This window comes from Lissotriton helveticus, chromosome 12, assembly GCF_964261635.1.
Source record: "Lissotriton helveticus chromosome 12, aLisHel1.1, whole genome shotgun sequence".
NCBI lineage: Eukaryota > Metazoa > Chordata > Amphibia > Caudata > Salamandridae > Lissotriton > Lissotriton helveticus.
This window is the reverse complement of record NC_136073.1, coordinates 360,549,702-360,571,162: the sequence shown is the minus strand read 5'-3', so window position 1 is coordinate 360,571,162 and position 21,461 is coordinate 360,549,702. Positions and strand designations below refer to the sequence as shown.

The 21,461-nt window shown below is 42.6% G+C and overlaps 1 protein-coding gene across 3 annotated transcripts in view; it reads left to right on the top strand.

Annotated features, from left to right (window-relative positions):
* MYLK3 (myosin light chain kinase 3) overlaps positions 1 to 21,461 on the top strand; it is a 557,372-nt gene that overhangs the window by 295,766 nt on the left and 240,145 nt on the right. For all 3 annotated transcript variants that reach the window (XM_078668257.1, XM_078668255.1, XM_078668254.1), the window contains exon 5: positions 2,481 to 2,586. In XM_078668257.1, the coding sequence (XP_078524383.1) occupies positions 2,481 to 2,586 (106 nt within the window). The remainder of the gene's footprint in view (positions 1 to 2,480; positions 2,587 to 21,461) is intronic.

The window sequence follows — 21,461 nt, the reverse complement described above, 5'->3', positions numbered from 1 at the left end:
TCGAGGAGGTTGAAAGAGCTCTGGGTAAAAGCAAGAGCGGCAAGGCACCTGGCCCAGACGGGGTCCCCATAGACATATTCAAGACCACTTCTTCTCTCTGGGCGCCCCTCCTGGTCCAGGTGCTTAATGCCAGCTGTGTCACTGATTTCCTGCCCACCTGGGTGGAGTCTGTAATAGTACCGATCTACAAGAAGGGGAACAGGCATGATCCTGCCTGTTACAGGCCTATTTCCCTTCTGGACTCCTTTACAAAAATAGCTGGTAGAATATTTTGGACCGGCTGTTGGATTGGGCAGAGGAAAACTCTGTTTTGTCTGATTTTCAGTATGGCTTTTGTTCCGGCTTGGGGACAGTAGAACAGGGATTGAATCTCCTAATGTTGGTTGGGAAATACACGAGGGCAAAACAGGGCAACCTGTTTTTGGCCTTCGTTGATCTCTCGGCCGCTTTCGATTGTGTGATCCATTCTAAGCTCTGGTTAATACTGGAACAACTCGGGGTTGAACTTAATATTATTTATTATCTTAAACGTTTTTATAGCAACGCCTCAGCCCGCGTTCGCTTTGGCCTTAAGGGAGAACGCACTGATAAAATTCCAATCAGGAGTGGGGTCAGGCAGGGCTGTGTCCTGCCCCCTTTCCTTTTTAACCTGTACATAAATGGATTGGAAGAAGTTCTGTGCAAAGATAGCTTGGATCCCCCATACGTAGGTGGCCGCTCTATACCAGCACTTTTGTACGCTGACGATGCTGTACTTATGTCACGTACTCAAGTGGGCCTACAGCGAGTGGTTGATAGTTTTTCCCACTTTATGAAGGAGCTGGGCCTGAAAGTCAACACAGCAAAGACTTTCACTATGTATTGTGGTAGGCATAGCAAACCTAAGAGGCCCATTTTTATTGCAGGACAGAAGCTTGAATTTGCTATGCACTTTTCTTATCTTGGGATACTTTTTGCCCAAAATGAGATGTGGACCCAAGCTGTGTCTATGAAAAAACTTGAGTTGCTACGATCGACTGCTGCTCTTAAAATCTTTTCAAATAAACTAGGGACCAGACCACCTGTAGAATTAATTAAAATCTACAAAGCGAAGTGTGTGGCTGGCGCTACCTATGGTAGTGGGGTTTGGGGTTTTGCAAATCCTGCACCCATCCAGATGGCTGAAAATTCATTTTTAAAATATATCTTGGCACTTCGCAAAAGCTCCTCTAATTATAATTGCCACGCAGAACTGGGTATTCCTTATATAACTGACCTAATTAAACTAGAGCCTGTGCTATTATGGCACAGACTCTGGACACAAGAAGCAACGCACTTAAATATTGAAGTTCTGTCCGACATTTTAAAATTAGAGGGAGCCATAAAGATACCTTGGGTAAATTACATTCGTAATTTTTTAAAGGATATGGGGAGAGAAGATTACTTCTTGAACCCCACCAATATTTCAGCTATCTCGCGGAAAGAGTTGAAAAGCGAGGGTCTAGCTCTTTTGGATTCTCATAGAATTGCAACGGAGGTCCTATAACCTTCTGTCCTACAGCATCAAATGGTTTTAACGACTTTTAAAATTCAGCCCTATCTAATACATATGTCTAATAAATATGAGCGTTTTTTACTCTCACGTTTTAGATTTGGTATCTTCCACAGACTGGTTAGTTTTCCTACGACTAACAATTGGATGCATGATCTACCTCTTTGTCCCTGCGATAATGTTTCACCTCAGAGCACCATCCATGTTTTCCTATTCTGCAAATTTTTTGACGCAATGAGGAAAAATGTTTTATTGCCATTTTTAAGAGAATTAGGATATCGTCAGTGCCGAGTGGCAATCCTTAATATTCAATGCCTTGATAATCAGTTAGGTGTAGCAACAACAACTTTGTATTTAAAAAATGTGATGTGCATTAGAAAAAGCATGGACATTTAAAATGCACTTCATATTTAAATTCCATTATTGGATCTTGAATCCCTTGAAATTGATGAAGTCCTTGAAATTGATGAATTATTGTACTGTTATTATCTGTTTTTAATATTGTAATTAATGTTTTTTATTCTGTACTTTTATGATTGCTTCCAACAATCGAAATAAAGATATTTTGATTTGATTTGATTTGAATGACATTTTTCAATTTAAAAAAAAATGTGGAGAAAATGATTTAGTAGGACATGTTTCAGCATGATCTCGAACATATACACGGTGTATGGGAGAAAAGTCTTCTTGAAATAACATCCAGTGTACAAGTAATGATGTTGAATCACTCAGAAACGAATTCATTTGTTTAACCCCCAATGTATAATGCAAGAATTGTGATTACAACCTTGGAGCCTGGGCACGAAATCGGTCACTTTTCCACCTGAGGCCAGTTGAATTCCTCGAACACATCAAAACAGATTTTAATTAACTTTCACGGTATTTTAATAATGTAATCAGTGCTCAAATAATTTTTGTGAAAGTGACTTTGTTATTGCTATCTTTTCAGATGACAGCCCATCACCTGCTGCTCCTTTTGACCATCGCATTGTGAGTGTGAAACAAGCCCCGCTAAGCACAAGCTACTCTGTCTGCCAGGACCACTTACTAGGCGGGTAAGCCTGTCTGCAACCAGAGCCTGTGTTTTGGATAGGTATATCACACAGTATTAGTCAAGTAAAGAAAGACGTACGTGGGAGAGGTGTTGCGCAGCGGCCAGAGCGGCTGAGTGTGGAGTGCGAGGCTCGTGGTTCGATCCCCTTCGCTGGCCGCAGCTCAGTTCAGCATCATGTGACTCTGGGCAAAAGCTCACTTAATCAACCGACGGCCCCCAGCGCCTAGATACCTGTAGGGGTGATAAATTGAGCTTTATAAATCTGGAATTAATTAATTTTTACACTGGGTCACAGCTGCAGTCTGAGTACTGAGCCATACACAAGTGACCACTATTTTAAATACTGTAGATATTTATTTGCATTTTTTTTTACAGCGCCAACATCACCAGCTGGCATTACAGCGCTTTCCATGTAACATTAACTGCTTACACAAGGCAAGTTTACATAGCACAGCAATTGCAAAACTAACTACAGTTCTAGGTAGAGCAGAAGGGAGGGGCAAGGCGAGTGAGGGAGAGAGAAATAGGGTAGCTTAGTGGTAAATAAGTAATACAACATCTTGCTAAGATGATAGACTGAACCATCAAAAGACATATGGCACGACATAATATGGCCGGGCAAATAGCCAAGGTGCAGCTTTCAAATGGAAAATGAAGCATTTGGTGTGTGTGACTTCCACAACACATTAGCCCTAACACCAGATTCAATACGGTTTATTTTCTGTTCTGATGCCAGCGCATTGAAAAATGTGTTTTATTTTTCAGTGCTCTGACATCAAGGTAATTAAAAACCTGGCTTGAAGCTGGTATTCTGGCAGAACCTGATCCACTCCTACCCCAGGTGTTAGGTAAATAACCCCGGCGGGAGTGCAATGTGGAATGGTGGCTAACAGCCACTATCATACTTGTGTTCCCAGGGCTTAATTTGAGCCAGTGGCTTCCGGTGCTCGGCACTAGCATTTAATTGACAGCACCAGCACTTATAACAGTCTGCCATATGGTGGCGCTGTTTGTCTAATCTAGAAATGAGCACAACATTAATTAGTAATTCAACATGCTTTAACAATAATTAATACTTGCTACCCAAGCCATTGTTATAGCTTTGGGGACTTGGAATATTCTGTACGTTTACACTTGTAGGACTGTGATGGTTAGTAGATGTGTTGGTGCTCCTATTGTCGACACTGGCAGAGGCAATGCATTGCAAGCTGCAGTGGCCTCCTGACGAGGGCCCTGGCACTTAATTATTTACAAATAAGCAGTGTTCCACTGTCTATCAAGGGCCTATGTCATCCTGAGGGAGACATGAAACTCAGCCGGTGGTCTTGCATCACCAAGTACCATCTACCCTGTCAGCTGCAGATGTGAGGAGACCCACGACTCACTGGGAATTGTAGTATGCTCCGACACCGGCTCTCTCCTCACACATTGAGACTGGGGAGCCTTCGAGAGAGGAAGAAGGTGTTGAGGGTAGAAGCAAATGGCGGCTAATAGCAGCTATATGAGTTTTTAAATATTGGGAGAGGGGTGTTGTTATCCAAGCGGCTGATGTAGGATGGTGGTTGGTCAACAGACACTTTTTTATTTATTATTTGAGAATGGCGGGTGGCAGAATACCAGGTCTGTATTGTTTTTAAAGTGCGAGAACAGGATCAACTGATCAGCGGAAGATAATATGAATAATTTAACACAATATAAAATTGAGAGACAACCATATTGACTATTCAGAGCCATGAGAGCACTGTACCTAATAAAAGAAGGCAGAGGAATGGTTAAGCCTGTAGTCTTTCCTGTCCCACCTTGAGTCCTAGCGGACATAAGTAAAGTGGTGGAATGGTGATTTCTCTGATGTCACCTCTGCTGCTTCACCAGTCTCAGGTGAGTGTGTACAGACCCATGAGATGAGCTTGCCAGAAGTGCTGCATTCTGACAGAACTGCTTCTGAATGCGGTGGCTATTGGATATCCTCCAATACCATGAGAATGCAGCATATTATCTGGGACAGTGAGATGGCAAGCCTAGAGGGGGATTGGGAAGGGTAATAGGATACCAGATAATGTCATGTATGGCGAGGGTAGTGGAAGTACAGTGATTATTTTAAAAGAAACCTAATGGCAAGTTGGGAGGCACATCCCGAAGAAAGCAGGGGAGGTGTTAGGCTTCCTGGTACCACTTTATGCTTTATTAGGGGATGGAGATTGTTGAGGATAGCAGAAGGCTAGATTTCTAGGGATGTGTGTGTTTCATATATCGGGACTTCTCTCCTCTTCATATTGCAAAGCTGGTCCCTCAGAACCCCTCTTAAGAGAAGGAGGGACTTAAAGGACTGTAGGGCACACGGAACATTATATTGAAGATGGGAAGGTATCTCTCTTTCCTCCTATCTACCTATCTATCTACCTATCTATCTATCTATCTATCTAGCTAGCTAGCTAGCTATCTACATGTAAACTGATTTTTAGTGCAATAAAATATATCAAATTGCGCTTACTATTTAAAGAGTTTATCTTTAAATCAACTAATTCCCTGCGCAAGATTCACACACTGCACATAGGGCCACATTCACAAAGGTATTTATGAGTAGCTTAGTAGTACTACTGGAGTACTACTTCACCTACTCATACGTGCCTGTATGAATTGGCCCAATAATCCGTAAAGGAAGTCAGCCATTGTTGTTAGATTATTCACATTTGAAATCTATTGTTGAGCTCAGATCTCACATCAACTAACCAACTTTAGATGGATCTGAATATTGGTAGCTTTATAATTTTTATATGAATGTTTGCATTCTCCTACCCGTATTTAATGTATTATTTATACAACCCAAAAACAGCTCTAATAGACTTTCTTTTCTCTCACTTTATGCTCCTAGTCTCTAGCCATACTGTCTAACATTACATGTGTAGTTAAACGAGGAGGTCCGTGGCCATAGAAAAGAGGGCCTGTGAGTAGACTGAGATAATGGGGCCTTTACAGCGGGACGACTGAGGCCCTGAATGAAGAGTAAATTAAACTGACCTTTGAGCTTCAAAAGGGAAGCTTGTTGGTGCTCAGAAGAAGGGGGCCTGCAAAGACCACTGCTGCATTGGAGATGCAGATCTTCAGGGCATGACGTATGCAAGTCAAGAATGAATGCCAGTGACAATTACAGAACGAAGCTTAGAATGCAACCCCTTGCATTGTAGCATATTGCTCCAGCAGAGACAATTAAAGCTGTCATCGAGCAGACCTAAAAAAAGAAACTGAAATATCAATGGAGTGAATCAAAAATATCCTTCTGTGAAGGCAACAAAACTGGCGGGATTATTAACGAGACTTTTATCAAAACACTTAAAACAATTTTTAATTCATTCCTAACTTTTAAACTTGTATTGTTCCATAGTTTGCGACATTTTGAAGAGGGTCAGTAGCGTGTAATTTGGATACTGGTGCAGTGGCGGGTATGGACAGTTCTTGGTGTGACGCAGTGCACTATTGCTGCTGTCATTCTTAACTAACTCTGACTTTACCACATTAAGAGATTGTGGGCCTCGTTGTGCATCTTACTTTTTACGGTTTGCTCTAAGCCAGTGCCTGTTATTTTCTCCGAGACGCCCATCTATCACCTGCCTGATAGGGCAATTTGGCAGAGGCCGACTACAGGTGGCTGTTCTGCAGAGTGAAAATGGAAAGCTTTATAATGACAGGCTGGTCGACGGGATCGGCGAAATGAGCCTTTTCTGCCAGGAGCATTTTCTGCAATCACCGACTGATAGCCTGGCCTGTCATTACAGGGTCATCAGGTGCAGAAGGTACTGCAGCCGCCGTCAGGCGCCATCTTAAGTTCGTCACTCAAGACTCCAAGGCCTTCTCACCAAATGGGTTCCTGATGCTACAGGGCACAGTCTCGGTCGTGCCAAGGCTGTATACATGTACTGCTTCCATTACTCACCGCCAATCCCCATTTCTCCTGGGTCCATGGTTCTTCTGTCATTTGTTATTAAATGATGTGCGTCAGCACCCCCACAGACAAGCACTGTGCTGCCGTAATTAGAGTGGCGTTCTCTTCACCTCATTTCGCTCTTTTCTGACTCCTCTTACCCATTGGAGGGACCTTAAAAGCGTTCTATTACTAATGCCTCCTGTCAGCACCAAGTGGCTCATGTACGAAGCATGCATTAGGTGGAAGGTGTTGTAATCTACGCACCAGCTTGTACGGAATGCCTTCCTATTTTGTGAACCAACCAACGTATTAATTGGTCGATTGACAAAATACATAATCGTAGACGGTCCTGTAGGGTCTGTCAAGCTATAGACAGGCCCTGGCTTTGCTATACAAATAAGACACCAAGCTGGTTATGCTGTGTGCAGGCGGGAAGACCCAGAGCGGTCTTCCGCAGGTTTATTTATGCCCTCGGCGCGGGCCCGCCCCGAGGGGTGTGGGGATTGATGGAGCGGGATAGAAAACAAAAATTTGTTTAAACCCATGAAGTCACACTTCCATAAATAAATTAATAATGCTAACAATTTGTGCTGTGTGTATAATAATTCAACTTAGTTTAAAATTGCATTTTCACAGAACACGCGGGAAACTAACATGTGTGCTCATAAATGTGCATTATGTTGCATTCTCATGTATGTAGAAAATAATAAATTAATCTTGTCTATTGTCATGTCATAACTAATAGCAGCTGTTTTTAAAATAATGGCATGTGCTTATTTTGCTTCCCTTGTCTATGTGATGTCATTTCTACTATTCTAGGTGCACATAAGGCTTTATGGATTTATGAAGACTGGTAAATATAAAATGCTGCTTTATTTGTGCTTTACTGCTAGGTAATTTAGACTAATGGGTTAATAATTAGCAATGATGGGAGGCAACAGAACAATCTGTATTTCTTTCATTAATTATTCTTTGTGTTTGTTTATATAATAGTTTTACAAGTGAAGCTTAGAGATGGCTGCAGGAAAATTAGTACCCTTTTAAAAGTGGCGCAGGGACGGTGGCGCAGAAAATTGACGCTTTCTGAAAGAGGCCTAATGATGAAAATGGCTCAAGTGAAAATAATTCCAAGAAGGATGGAAAAGGCCTCTGAGCTTTTATTTTGAAAGGTTTTGGAATGAACTGCTAAAAAGATGACTTTTTGGAGAAATCTGCTAACGTTTGCTAACGTGCCACGGGAGTTCAGAGCTGACTAAGCTCAAGGTTAAAAAGGAAGCTGTCGCTACAAAATGTAGCAGACTAAGGAAGAACTGCCAAGACTTCTAAATGAACAATGGACTAGTGAATTTGCCCGGGCATGCAAGAAAGAGGTGTCACAGTTTACTGTGGTACGAGGTGGCTCAGCCAATGGAGAACTAGAATTCGTCTGCTGGAATGTGAAAAATAGTTAGCTCAGCTAAAATTAGGGTATAAGAATAGGTTCAGAGAACACATAGTTGGCTTACGCTCGAGAATTCTGGAGGACGATGTTATGCTGATGGACTTTACACGTGAGGACAGGAGTTTTTATTAATTACTTTATTACTAGGTGATGAGGGTAGAGACAGAGATATAGTTAGGATTTTGGAAAATGCTTAATTTTACTTATTTCTGCTAATGAATAATAATTCTTGATTTATGCTCTTTTAATTAATTCTGAATACATCTTTCTTTATGACTTTTCCTAATGCTTGTTTAATAAAATACCAAAACCTAAGTTTTTCTAGATGTGTTAAAATAAACTTTCTAAAATGACAAGCTGGTCTTGATTATTGCAGATGGTTTAAACAACTATATTTAGATCTTATCGCCTCATGATTCAAGCGCTCTATTGTTGTTATGGGCCTAGTGTTGTAGTGTAAGTTTTGTGGTAGTAAATAGTGTCATTTGTGCAATATTTTGGTGAGAGCGCTGGATCAATTTCTGGTAGCCATCGGACGGTTTATATATGTTGTTTTTGACATACATGTTACATGCATGATACATATATGTTGGTAAATTCATAGGATTAAGTTTTAACACATGTTGAGTTTGTTTATTTTGTGCTATGTGTGTACCGGTACAAAAACTGTGTGATGAGAATGTAGTCATGCAGAATATCTGATCTGTTTCTGTGATATCGCCGAGTATCACTGTTGGTATCGCCGTGTACCAGAAGTATTGTCGCCGTGCAATACAGTGTTGTCGCCGTGCAACACAGTTTTAGGGCTAGGTGTGAATCTTGTAATAGTGAGGGTTTTCTAAGAAATTAGAGCAGCATGAGAATAGGGACAAAGCGCCTTCCATAAAACTCACTGTGATAAGAGTATTAGTTATATTCAAGCTTGAGTGAAGGGCAGGGTAATGTCGGTGCATGATTATCTATAAACAGGTGAGAGTCCTGTACGGGTACATGTTTTATATCTATAAACAGGTGAGAGCCCTGTACGGATAACGGTGTTATTTTGCTAACGGTGCATGATTTCTATAAACAGGTGAGAGTCCTGTACGGATTTCATGTGTGACTGAAGTTAGGGAATTTTCAGTGTGAAAGTGCGTGATTGTTTTGTAAGGTATGTTCAAGTGGAACTCTTAGAACTTTCACTTCGCGGTGGGTTCAGAGGAAAATGAGTTCATATTCTTACGTGTTAGAAGGGTAGGGTAAGAGTTGCTCTACTGGCAAATGGAAATTATCCTTAGTGTGAATAGCGCCGTCTATTCCGAAGTGTGGATACTTGAATGTATGTAAACTATCCTAATTAGAGAAGCAGACAGATGTGTTTCGTTTTAAATATTCACTAAAATGTACCAAAAGTAATTTTAAGGTACTTAGGAAAGTTCAGGATAAAGTCTGTACCATTCTAAGACTTTCTAAAAGTATTGTGCAGTGTTTAAATACATTTAAAGGCTCTGCACACTAATAAATTCGATTCAAAAAGTGTTCAGCATAGTTGAAAATTATAAAAAGGTGAACTGTGCTATTTTAAAACATTCAGGAGCATTTTAGAATGTTTTGTGTTAATTAGGCAATAATTAAGGTATTCCACGTTATTAAACTCGTTAAAATAAGTAAAAAGCGATTAGTATTAATTTTATAAACATTCCACGCTTTAAAATTAGTATTATATTGTTCTCCGTAGTTTAAAACCATTAAATTGTGCCCCGATCGAAAATTGTAAGGGAGGGGCTGGTTTTAGGAGTGAGAACGTGTGAGGAGAGAGCCTGCAGCTGCAGCAGCTGCCTACGTCAGAGCTTGCCGCGCTCTGGTTGGTAGAACTGTCTGGAGCGTCATCATTAAGTAGCTCCCTGATTGGTTGATGTGCCCTGGAGTGTCGGAGCAAAGCAGCGCTCTCATTGGCTGAGGCGCGATAAAATGCTCGAAATTGTTTATTTTATAAGTATTCCCGATTCTTTCACTAGCAGATCGCGCTAATTTTATGAGAAAAACTGATTTTATTGCATGTCACATCACAACTGATGTATGCTGGCGAACGTTGCACTGTTTTAAAAAGTGAAGTGTAGCGTTGTGAGCTCATTAAATTGTAATTATAAATATCCCCGCGTTGTTAGATGTGCACAAATGTTTTAAAGGAAAGTTAAATGTGTGTCCGGAACATTTTGTAAAGGAGGGGGGGCTGCTGCGCTCTCATTGGTTGGAGTACTGCAGAGTTAAAGCAGGGCCTCGCTCTGATTAGTTAATGTGTTCGGAGCGTCACAGCAAAGGTGCGCTCTGATTGGTTAAGGAGTTGTGTGAGGCAGCGCGGTGATTGGGTAATAGTGTTATATTATTTAAAAAGGAATTGCCCGTGATATTTTATTTCAGACATTCAAATATAAAAATAAAATCCCAATTTGATTTCCCTCGTTATAAATGTGATGTTGCCTGTAAGAGAAGCGTGTGAATACTGATTGATGTGGTGATTGTTTGAACGTTTGCGCGATATTTTAAGAGCGCATGTAAAGAAAGGGTTGCTTGGAGTGTAAAGGGCAGAGAAGGATTACGTGCGCATTGTATTGTAGATTTAGAATTGTCCTTGATCGACACGAAGGGGCCGCGCTGTGATTCGTTAAAGTTCCGGCGCGTCATAGAAAAGGCCGCGCACCCATTGGCTATTGACGCGCAGCGTCATACAAGGGCCGCGACCTTATTGGTTAAAGCTCTGTAACTGTGTACAAATGTCAGGTAATCAAATTTAGAGTTAAAACACCGTTTTAATCCCTTTTTCTTCTGCGTTAATGTTTAAAAGGAGAAGTATACAATAAGCTGATACAGATGAGCGAGTGTACACTAAAATAAAATTACATAAATAATAATGAAATAAATATTACGGTTTTCGTTTTCTTTCCTAGTCGCGCTATTATTGATGTCATAGCTAATGTAGGCGAGAGAGCGTGCGCTATATTAAAAGACTTGTTAAAACTGTTATGAGCGCAAAAGGAGAGAACTAGAACCGCAGCGGCCGTGTGATTGAAAGCTGCCGCGCTCCCATTCGTTAAGCGGCCGTCGCGTCATGATCTACACTGCGCTCCCATTAGTTAAGAAGCCAGAGCGTCTTGCCAAGGCCGCTCCCTGTTTGATTAAAAGTGCTGTGGTGTCACAACGAAGTAGCGCTGTGATTAGTTAAAGTCCTGGCAGGTCGCGCACCCATTGGTTGGTGACGCGCACACCCCTGGTTCCCGGGACAGATTAAGGAGGTTGTACAATGATTGGTTGTTGACGCGTAGCGTCATATAAAGGCCACGACCTCATTGGTTGAGGCTTCGTGGGCCTCGAGGTTGTTTAGGCTTGGTGAAGGAAGGTTTCGTGAGCCATTGGGTGGGGCCCTGTGAACCGCGCTGGGATTAGGTGAGGCTTTCCTAAGAGTCACGGAGGAGCTGGCTGTGATGTACAGTCACATGTGATATAAATAGACACAACAGAATTAATTAGAGCAGAGACAACAGTGAAAAGTGGTTAATAAATAGTGGCAACATTAATTGGAATTATAGCAAAAACTATCACAGTTGTGGTTTTAAGCTGCTTAACTAAGGGAAAGAGTAAAGAGTGGTACAGCATAATTAAATAAATAAACATCACTGAATGTTTTGTTAGCTGCTGTATTACTAGTGTGAATATTATATCAAAATAATTTGTTTACAATAGAGTAGGAACTATCCATTAATAAATTAGACAGAGTGTTTTAGAGAGATTACCTGTGTCTAAGGTAATTGTACATGAAGGGGAATTATTTTTAAAATTATTAAAATTTGTCCTTAATTTTGATTTATTGATTAGATTACTTCTATTATTAATTTAATTAGTTTATATTTTTACTGCCCAAATTTAAAAGCAAATAGATTAGGTTTTCTTTTTCCACAGGTATATGTTGCAGAAGGTATGTAAGTGAAAAATAAGTACATTTAAAACACGTGATTATATGTTGATATTTACTGTTATAAAATAAAATTTTGCATTGCTACTATTTTTGCAAATTGATATTTTTCTTTCCAGGTTAATTATAATTAATGATACAGGTAAATTAGGAGATATATTAAATTGACCAAATTATAAAGTTTTCTACACCTGATAGTATTTAATTAATTAATTGATCAGCAAACGCTGCAAGGCAAATTTAGAGAGTACATTTACCAAAATAATTAAATAAAATGTCTTCCTTATATAAGAAAATGAAAAAGGTTGTAGCTAAATGTGAGAATAAATTAAAGATTCCAAAATTAGTGAAAATAAATAATAAAGGTGTCAGAGTAGAAAATAGAGATCAGTGTAAAATCGATGTTGTAAATATGGATCAGAACAGAAATTCACGAAGACCCCCAGAACAGATTAATGCAACGCCAAAAGTGTCAGATCAGATTGATAAAGTGCCAGTTCAGAATTTTACTAAAATTAATGCAATTGAAAAACATGATGAAATGATTGGTACATCTGGAATTAATATTCCTGATCATGTAAATTCATCAAATGATTTAAAGGAGTCCATGAAAATTATGGAAACAGTGACAGTCCCTGTACTTAGGAAAGATGAAATTAATTCCGCAGTTTTAAAGGTCCCATTAACTGAAAAGGTTTATTCCATTGTACTTGAGATTGAATTAGTAGGGACTACAGATCAGCAAGAAACAGAGATGACTTCAGTTCTGGTAAGTGAGAAGTCTGACATTGACCTAATTGAATTGACACAGTCAGACGAGTCAAAATTCTGGTCAATTAAAAAGGAAACTGAGATAAATGAGTTAAATAAAGAGTTACAAATACAACGACAGGTAATGACTCAAGAGATTGAGATGGCTTCATTGCCATTGCAAAATTTTATTAATGAACAGTCAGAGAAAACGGATACAGGATTAATTAATGAACAAGAAAACAGTCTAAAAGGATTAGATGTACTTCCAGAATATTGGTATAAAAATGATGTTCTTTTGAGTGAAGACATCAAAGTAAAGGACGTAATTAATCAACAGATTAAAACATTGACTTTTACAGGTTCACTTTTCAGAAATGCAAATTTAATTAAAAGATTGATTGATGATATTCAATTGGCAGAAAGGTTTGCTGTCGTGATATGTGCAGCATACAAAATGAATGATGAACATGCTTTGAGTTCACAAATACTAACAGCTACAGTTGAAACATGGCAGGTAGTCAAAGGCTTACAAAATGAAGCAACTCATGAGGAGAAAGGTACATGGTTGAGAACAGATTTTAGACAGCGAGATGAGGATGAGATTTGGATACACAAAGATAGTAGAATAGTTTTACCAAATAGCATGATTACTGACATGAACAGAATGTACTATAAAATTGCAGAATTTCTTTACCAGAGGTGTCTGACTTATCAGCAAGTGAACACAATTAAGAGAACAATTGTGAGATTGGAAACAGAATTACAGGAGAGTGGTTCATTGACCAGATTACAAATAGATTTCTGTGAGATGTCACTGCATGATAAACTATGCTACATTTTTGTGATTTTCTGTTTGATTACAAAATGGTTTGAAACATTTCAGATGCGACATGATGATGAAATTACTGTTGCAAAGTTATCAGATAACAAAAAACATATTGAAAACAGATTGCTCCATTGTACAGATAGAATAGAAATTTCAGGTGTTGAGGAGCATGAGAATGTTACTATAAAAGACAGAGATGCAGAAATGTGCCTAGTTGCAGGTACAAAGTGGACAGATATCCTTCCACTTGTTTTGATGTTTCTGAGAAACACTACTGATAAAAAGACAGATTTAGGTCCACGTGAGATTATGATGGACAAGGTCATGAGACAGACATTCATACCAGAGAAAAGAATGATGTCTATCAATGATAGCATCAATTTGGAGAACTGCAGGAATTTATCAGATGAAATGATTTCTGTGTTTGATGAAGATGAAACTGAAGTGCAAACAAGAGAAAAAGAACAAGTACTTGATCAGTTACCAGGTAAAAGAATGAGGAAAAAGGTTCGTCTAAAAAGAAATTCTCTAGTGCCAAGGTGGCAGAAAAGGAGGCTAGTCAGTCTTGTCACAACAAATGCAGAGAAGTGCAAAAGACTGAAGAGGTGGATTGACACTGGCCATACTTTTCGTGTATCTACACCTGAAAATACTGAAGAGGATAGTGTCACAACTGCTGATTCAGATTCTGAAGAAGAGCCTGAAGAGAATCCAGATCTTGAAGATCGACAAGTTGGTCGACATCTGGAGAACATGAAAAGAAAACAAGCCTTGATTGAAGAAGACTTGAAAGTTGTGACTGAAGACTCAGAAAATGATGGAAATCTGCCAGAAAAAGAAGCAGAAGAAGAATGTGATCAGATTGTGATTCAAGACCAGGAGAGTATTGAAAAGCAGAAGAGTAGCTCTGAAAGCAGGAACAGGAATTCTGAAACTGGGAAGTTGAAGGTAATTGAAAATGAAGAAGATGAATTGCCAAGTACCAGCTACAAAGATGACGTTCCTAACGGAGTGAAGCTGCCGAGTAAAGAAGTACCTGAGTCTGAAGTTGAAATATCTGACACTGAAACTGATGAAAGTGATGAAGATTCTCAAATGAGAAAATTCAGAAAAGGAGCTTGGAGAACAGAATGTAAAGTGACCAAGCAAAAGAAGAAATTACCAAGAAAAAGTGATGAATGGCAAGGAGAAAATGAAGGCCTAAAATTCAAATTGAGATACAGATCAAAGGAACAGATTGATGAGTTATCAAGTCAAAAAGATTCTGAAAAGAAAAGTGAGGCAGGAAAGAAAATAGAAGTGATACCTGTAGTGGAGGTAAATGATGAGAGTCAAAAAGAGATTGAAAACAAAAGTGACAATGATTGAAGTACATACCTGTTAAATTTTAGGTTTCTGTTTTTGGCATAAGGCTGAAGAAATCTTGTTAGGTGACACAAGGTCGAAGAAATCCTGTTAGCTGAAAAATTAATTTGTGACATTAGGTCGAAGAAAAACTGTTAGAAGGTAAAAAAAAAAAAAAAAAAAAAAAATTTGAAAAAGGGGGGTGTTAGAAATTTTTAGAAAATTTAGGTAAAATTTTTTAAAATTTTTGTTTTATTTTTCTTTACAAGCTTAATGAAAATATAATTCTGCTTTGGTTAATTTAGGTTGTTATTGTTCTTTTAGAAATTAACAAGGAGAAGTTTTAGGTCAATATGACAAGCAAGATACTGACATTTTATTAGTTATAGTTTTTGCAACACTTTTGTCGAAGCTTAGTTGTATGATACACAAGAGAAAGAAATAGAACTAGAGGGGTTTCTTAAAACTCAATATGAGAGTTGTAGATAAACTGATGAGATAAGTCTTTAGAAATACTAACACAGGTGAAATTGAATCATGTTCATCTTAGATAAAATCTTTGCTAAATTTTTGGGTGCTGGTGTGGTGATTTGTTAATCACCAGATGAGGGAGTTGATGGAGCGGGATAGAAAACAAAAATTTGTTTAAACCCATGAAGTCACACTTCCATAAATAAATTAATAATGCTAACAATTTGTGCTGTGTGTATAATAATTCAACTTAGTTTAAAATTGCATTTTCACAGAACACGCGGGAAACTAACATGTGTGCTCATAAATGTGCATTATGTTGCATTCTCATGTATGTAGAAAATAATAAATTAATCTTGTCTATTGTCATGTCATAACTAATAGCAGCTGTTTTTAAAATAATGGCATGTGCTTATTTTGCTTCCCTTGTCTATGTGATGTCATTTCTACTATTCTAGGTGCACATAAGGCTTTATGGATTTATGAAGACTGGTAAATATAAAATGCTGCTTTATTTGTGCTTTACTGCTAGGTAATTTAGACTAATGGGTTAATAATTAGCAATGATGGGAGGCAACAGAACAATCTGTATTTCTTTCATTAATTATTCTTTGTGTTTGTTTATATAATAGTTTTACAAGTGAAGCTTAGAGATGGCTGCAGGAAAATTAGTACCCTTTTAAAAGTGGCGCAGGGACGGTGGCGCAGAAAATTGACGCTTTCTGAAAGAGGCCTAATGATGAAAATGGCTCAAGTGAAAATAATTCCAAGAAGGATGGAAAAGGCCTCTGAGCTTTTATTTTGAAAGGTTTTGGAATGAACTGCTAAAAAGATGACTTTTTGGAGAAATCTGCTAACGTTTGCTAACGTGCCACGGGAGTTCAGAGCTGACTAAGCTCAAGGTTAAAAAGGAAGCTGTCGCTACAAAATGTAGCAGACTAAGGAAGAACTGCCAAGACTTCTAAATGAACAATGGACTAGTGAATTTGCCCGGGCATGCAAGAAAGAGGTGTCACAGTTTACTGTGGTACGAGGTGGCTCAGCCAATGGAGAACTAGAATTCGTCTGCTGGAATGTGAAAAATAGTTAGCTCAGCTAAAATTAGGGTATAAGAATAGGTTCAGAGAACACATAGTTGGCTTACGCTCGAGAATTCTGGAGGACGATGTTATGCTGATGGACTTTACACGTGAGGACAGGAGTTTTTATTAATTACTTTATTACTAGGTGATGAGGGTAGAGACAGAGATATAGTTAGGATTTTGGAAAATGCTTAATTTTACTTATTTCTGCTAATGAATAATAATTCTTGATTTATGCTCTTTTAATTAATTCTGAATACATCTTTCTTTATGACTTTTCCTAATGCTTGTTTAATAAAATACCAAAACCTAAGTTTTTCTAGATGTGTTAAAATAAACTTTCTAAAATGACAAGCTGGTCTTGATTATTGCAGATGGTTTAAACAACTATATTTAGATCTTATCGCCTCATGATTCAAGCGCTCTATTGTTGTTATGGGCCTAGTGTTGTAGTGTAAGTTTTGTGGTAGTAAATAGTGTCATTTGTGCAATATTTTGGTGAGAGCGCTGGATCAGGATCCGTGTGTATGTTGATACAAAGTAGAGGAGCGCTCGAGTGGCACTCTACATCCCTCCTTTATTTTAGCTGACATCAGGATCAAAGTCTTTCTGATGGGGAGGCACACACAAAGTCTCTGAGTCTCTGACTGGGCCCTGGATTGGGCCGTAGATGGTATCTTTGGTTGCGGCGGCTTGGAGACATCGGCACCTCGTGGGGACGTTCAGTGGGTCCTGGGGCAGACAGGGTGTTCTTGGTTGTTCTCCAGCCAAGGGGCTCACTGGCACACTCCCCTCCGTTGCCGGACTCCAGGCTGGTGACGATCTGGCCGAGTTTCTTGGCGGTGTCATGCGGGGGTGGACCTCACTTCCAGCTCGGTAGCTCTCTTGAAGCTAGAGACATTCCGAGTGACCAGTTGGTTCCCTCTTCGGGCCGTCACCATCGTTCCCTTGACCTCTTCAACAGTCCAGACCTCAGGCTCGTAGGGCATCCGGAATTTCCACCCGGGGTGTCGATCTTTGATCACCACCGAGTCCCCTAAGGCAAGCGTTGGTGCCTTTGCATGGCGTGCCTCGCTCGCCTTCCGATTGGTTGTTTCTCTTCTTGCTTGAACGGCTTCCTCATCCCTCGGTTCCGGGGCCCATTCCGGGCCCGCCGGTATGCTGTCTCTCGGGGCTCGTTTGAACAACAGATGGGCTGGAGCACACTTCGTGGTGCTGTGAGGCGTTTGACGATATGCCCCCAAAAACTGGGCAAGGGCAGTTTCTGGATTCTCCCCATTGTCGACGGCAATGCGCAATGCGCGATTCAGGGTCCTCATAAGTCTTTCCACTTCCCCATTGGCCTGGGGCCACAAAGGGGTGATCTTTCTGTGTCGGATGGCGAGGTTCTCTAGGTATCCCTGGAATTCCTGTCCCTGAAAGGGGGGTCCATTATCAGATTTTACCTCTGCAGGGAGGCCCATCAGCGCAAATATTCGGTCCAGGGCTGTCTTCACCTGTGGGAATGCTGTTGACGATAGGACCTCCACGATCGGGAACTTCGAGAACGAGTCGACGATTACCATCATGTGACGGCCATCCAGAAAACCTCCGAAGTCCACACTCAGGTGCGTCCTCGGGGTCGTGCATGGTTCCTCCGTAATCACGGGTGCGGGCGCTGGGTTTCCACCAGTGATGGTGCAGGCATGGCACGACCTCACCATCTCATCGACCTTTACATCCATGGCTGGAAACCAGACCTTGTTCCTTAACCTCGCCTTGGTCTTGGCCGTTCCCTGATGCCCCACATGGGCCAACTCGAGAATTCTTCTCTGCAGGCCTTCAGGTACCACGATTAGATGACCCCTCAGGACGACGCCGTCTTCCCCTACGCTCAGCTCATGCCTCACTTGCCACAGTTGCTGTCTAGCGTGATTGACCTCCAGCCGGAGGGTTCGGGCTCCATCCATGAAGTGCGCCCAGCTGTTTCCCTGCAGTGCTTCCTTGACCCTGGACAGGGTGTCGTCATCTTCTGATGTGGCTTGGCCTATCTCTGCCAATGTGATTGCTTTGGGACAGGCCGACTGCGAGATCATGTGAACGAAGGCCTCAATTCCATGAGTGGCGTCTGGTGCGTGTCCAGAGGTATTTGATTCTGGATGCCGGGAGAGGTAATCCGCAGGATTGTGAGCTCCGGGGCGAAACACGACCTTAAAGTTATAGCCTTGCAACTGCACCGCCCATCGCTCGATGCGGGGGGGAGCCAACCGGGTTGAACCTGCAAACAGGGGTATTAGTGGCTTGTGGTCGGTGACCATGGGGAATTCTTGGCCGCACAGGTACAGGTGGCCAGCGCCTCGCGTTTGATCTGCGCGTAGCACGTCTCAGTGTCGGTCAGTGCCTTGCTGGCGTAGGCCACCGGCTTCCATACCTCAGCCCCATGGTCTTGTAGGAGCACCGCACCCAGTCCGACCGGGCTCGCGTCGACGACCAGTTCCCTTTTGCGTTGGGGCTGGAAGTACGCCATCACCGTCTTGTCAAGCAGGCTGATCTTGATGTCATTGAATGCCTTGTTCGCGGCTACAGACCATTCCCACTTCCGGTCGTGGCGCGTGAGGATCCTCAGGGGCTCTGACATGGCCGCCAGATTCGGGATGAATCGGCCACAGTAGGTGGCCATGCCCAGGAAACTACTCACCTTACTTGGGTTCCGTGGGGTGCTCGCTGCTCGGATTGCCACGGCCTTCTTGGGATCTACCTTGAGCCCTTCTCGCGTGAATGTGTACCCGAAAAAGTCTATGCTCTCTTGGTAGAAAGAGCATTTGGATTTATGTACGGTCAGACCGCTGTCCACTAGTCGCTGCAGTGTCGCTTGCAGGTGTGCATGATGCTCCTCCAGGGTGTTTGAGTACACCAGAATATCGTCACTGAGGTTGATGACGCCGCTCAGTTCCGATAGCACCTCACGAATTGCGTTTTGGAAAACTTCAGCGGCGGAAGATACCCCAAAGCTAAGTCTTCGGTAACGGCGTAGCCCCACGTGAGTCGAGAAGGTGGTTATGTATCTGCTTTCCGGTTCCAACTCCAGCTGATGGTAGCCCGCATTCAGATTGAGCTTGGAGAACCACTTTGCGCCATTTAGGTCCGCCACTATGTTGTCCATGGTCGGGGTGATATGCAGCTCCCGCTTCACCGCCGTACTGGGCAACCTCATGTCGACGCATAGTCGAATCGCTCCCGGTTGCATGGGCTTGGGGGCTACGACCAGGGGAGATACCCACGGCGTGGGTCCGGACACCTTCACTATCACCCCCAGTTCCTCCAATTTTCTGAGTTCCTCCTCCACCTGCGGTCTGAGATTGAAGGGCACGCGACGGTGCCGGAGGGCTACAGGTCGTACCGATGTGTCGATGTGCAGGCAGAATTTCCTTCCCTTGAGTTTTCCCAATCCCTGGAATAGCTCCGGGAACTTTCAAGCAGGGCCTCCGCGTGGGACTCGTGGACTTGGTTTGCAAAGAATACAAGCTCTAGATCTTCTGCCGTTTGGCAACTGAGCAAAGTTCCTTTCTTGCCTTCTGTCATGTGAAACTTGGCCGTCGTGGAGAGCTTCCCGCTCACGATGGTGGTTTGGATGACCCATCGCAGTGGCAGGGGGTCAGTGCCTCCGTAAGTGTAGATTCTTGCGCTCGACGGCGCAAGTGCCGGTTTGGGAGAAAGCTTCTCATACTGCTCTGAGTCCATTACATTTACAGACGCACCTGTGTCTATTAGCGCCTGAACGTTGTTGCCGTCAATGGTAACTGAGCACATTGGTGGGGGATGTCTCTTGGTGCCTGCCCGGTTGACATAGGAGATGCCAAACACCTCCTCGTCATCGTTGTCTTCATACATGGGGCGTTTTCCTTGAGCTTGATTGTCCGGTGGCGGTGCCTGTTCTTCCAGCGATATTTGACGGACACGCTGCGACATGCTTCTGGCCCTGGGCGTTGTTGCTCGAAAACGTCCTCCTCGGCACACTTTGGCGTAATGGTTAGGCCGCCCGCAGCGGGAGCATATATTTCCCCTGGCTCCGCATGCGGCATCTGCAGGGTGGTCTTCTCCACAGTATCCGCATTGGTTCTTTTGCGCGGATTTCGGGGCTTGGCGCGTTTGGGCGGGTCTCCTCTGGATGGCGTCCACCTTTTCTTCTTTGATCGGCGGGAGCCGGGCTGTCGACGGAGTGGCCACCGGGGAATGCAGGGCTGCTTCCATCACTTCCGCCCTGGAGTCAGACAGTTCGTGGGACCGAGCCAGGACCAGGATTTCGTCGAGGGAGATGCCCGGCTGGCATAGTATCAGTTTTCGCAGTAGCTTGGATCGGCAGCCTACTATGATCTGGTCTCGTATCTCTTCTCTTGGCTCTCTGAACGGGCACGTGCTGGCTAGCCGGCGGAGTCTTGCGTAGAACATGTCTACGGATTCGGATTCAGTCTGCCAGGCCCTCTTGAATTTGAACTTTTCAAAATCATTGTTGAGTTGTGGGACGAAATGGGCGTTGAGCGCATTGACCGCCGCATCATAGTCGTCCTCTTCTCTGGTGTTTGGAAGTGTTTCAAACAGGTCGTAAATTTCTTCTCCCCCATAGTAGATGAGGAGTGACCTCTTGACTGATCCATCGGTTTCTCGTGTCCCTTTGAAGTAATGGTTGAGTCTCCCCACCCATGCCTTCCATCTGGGGGCTGCAGTCGCCGGGTCGGCGGACTCGCTAAACGGGGGCAGTGGTGCGACTGCGGTGTGGGTGTTCGTTGGTGGAGGGGGCCTCAGCGCTGGCCCTGGGTTATCTCCTGTTTTTGCTGTTGTCGCTGGCGCTGCCGCCGTAGCCGCTGGCGCCTGGACACTCATGGCGGCGCTGTAGCGTGGTTGGGCGTCGCTCCCTGATGGCCTGTGTCAGTGGTTACGCTGTACCTTCCAGGCGCTGAAATGGACGTGCGTGGTCTCGCACTGCGCCACTGGCTCCCTGTTGGGTGTGATGCCTTTGCTCTCTCTTGCACGTGGTGGTCTGGCCTCAGGGCTTGTGTGTGCTGGTGAGTGGGCGTGCTCGAATCCTCACGTTTCATATGAATTGTGCCC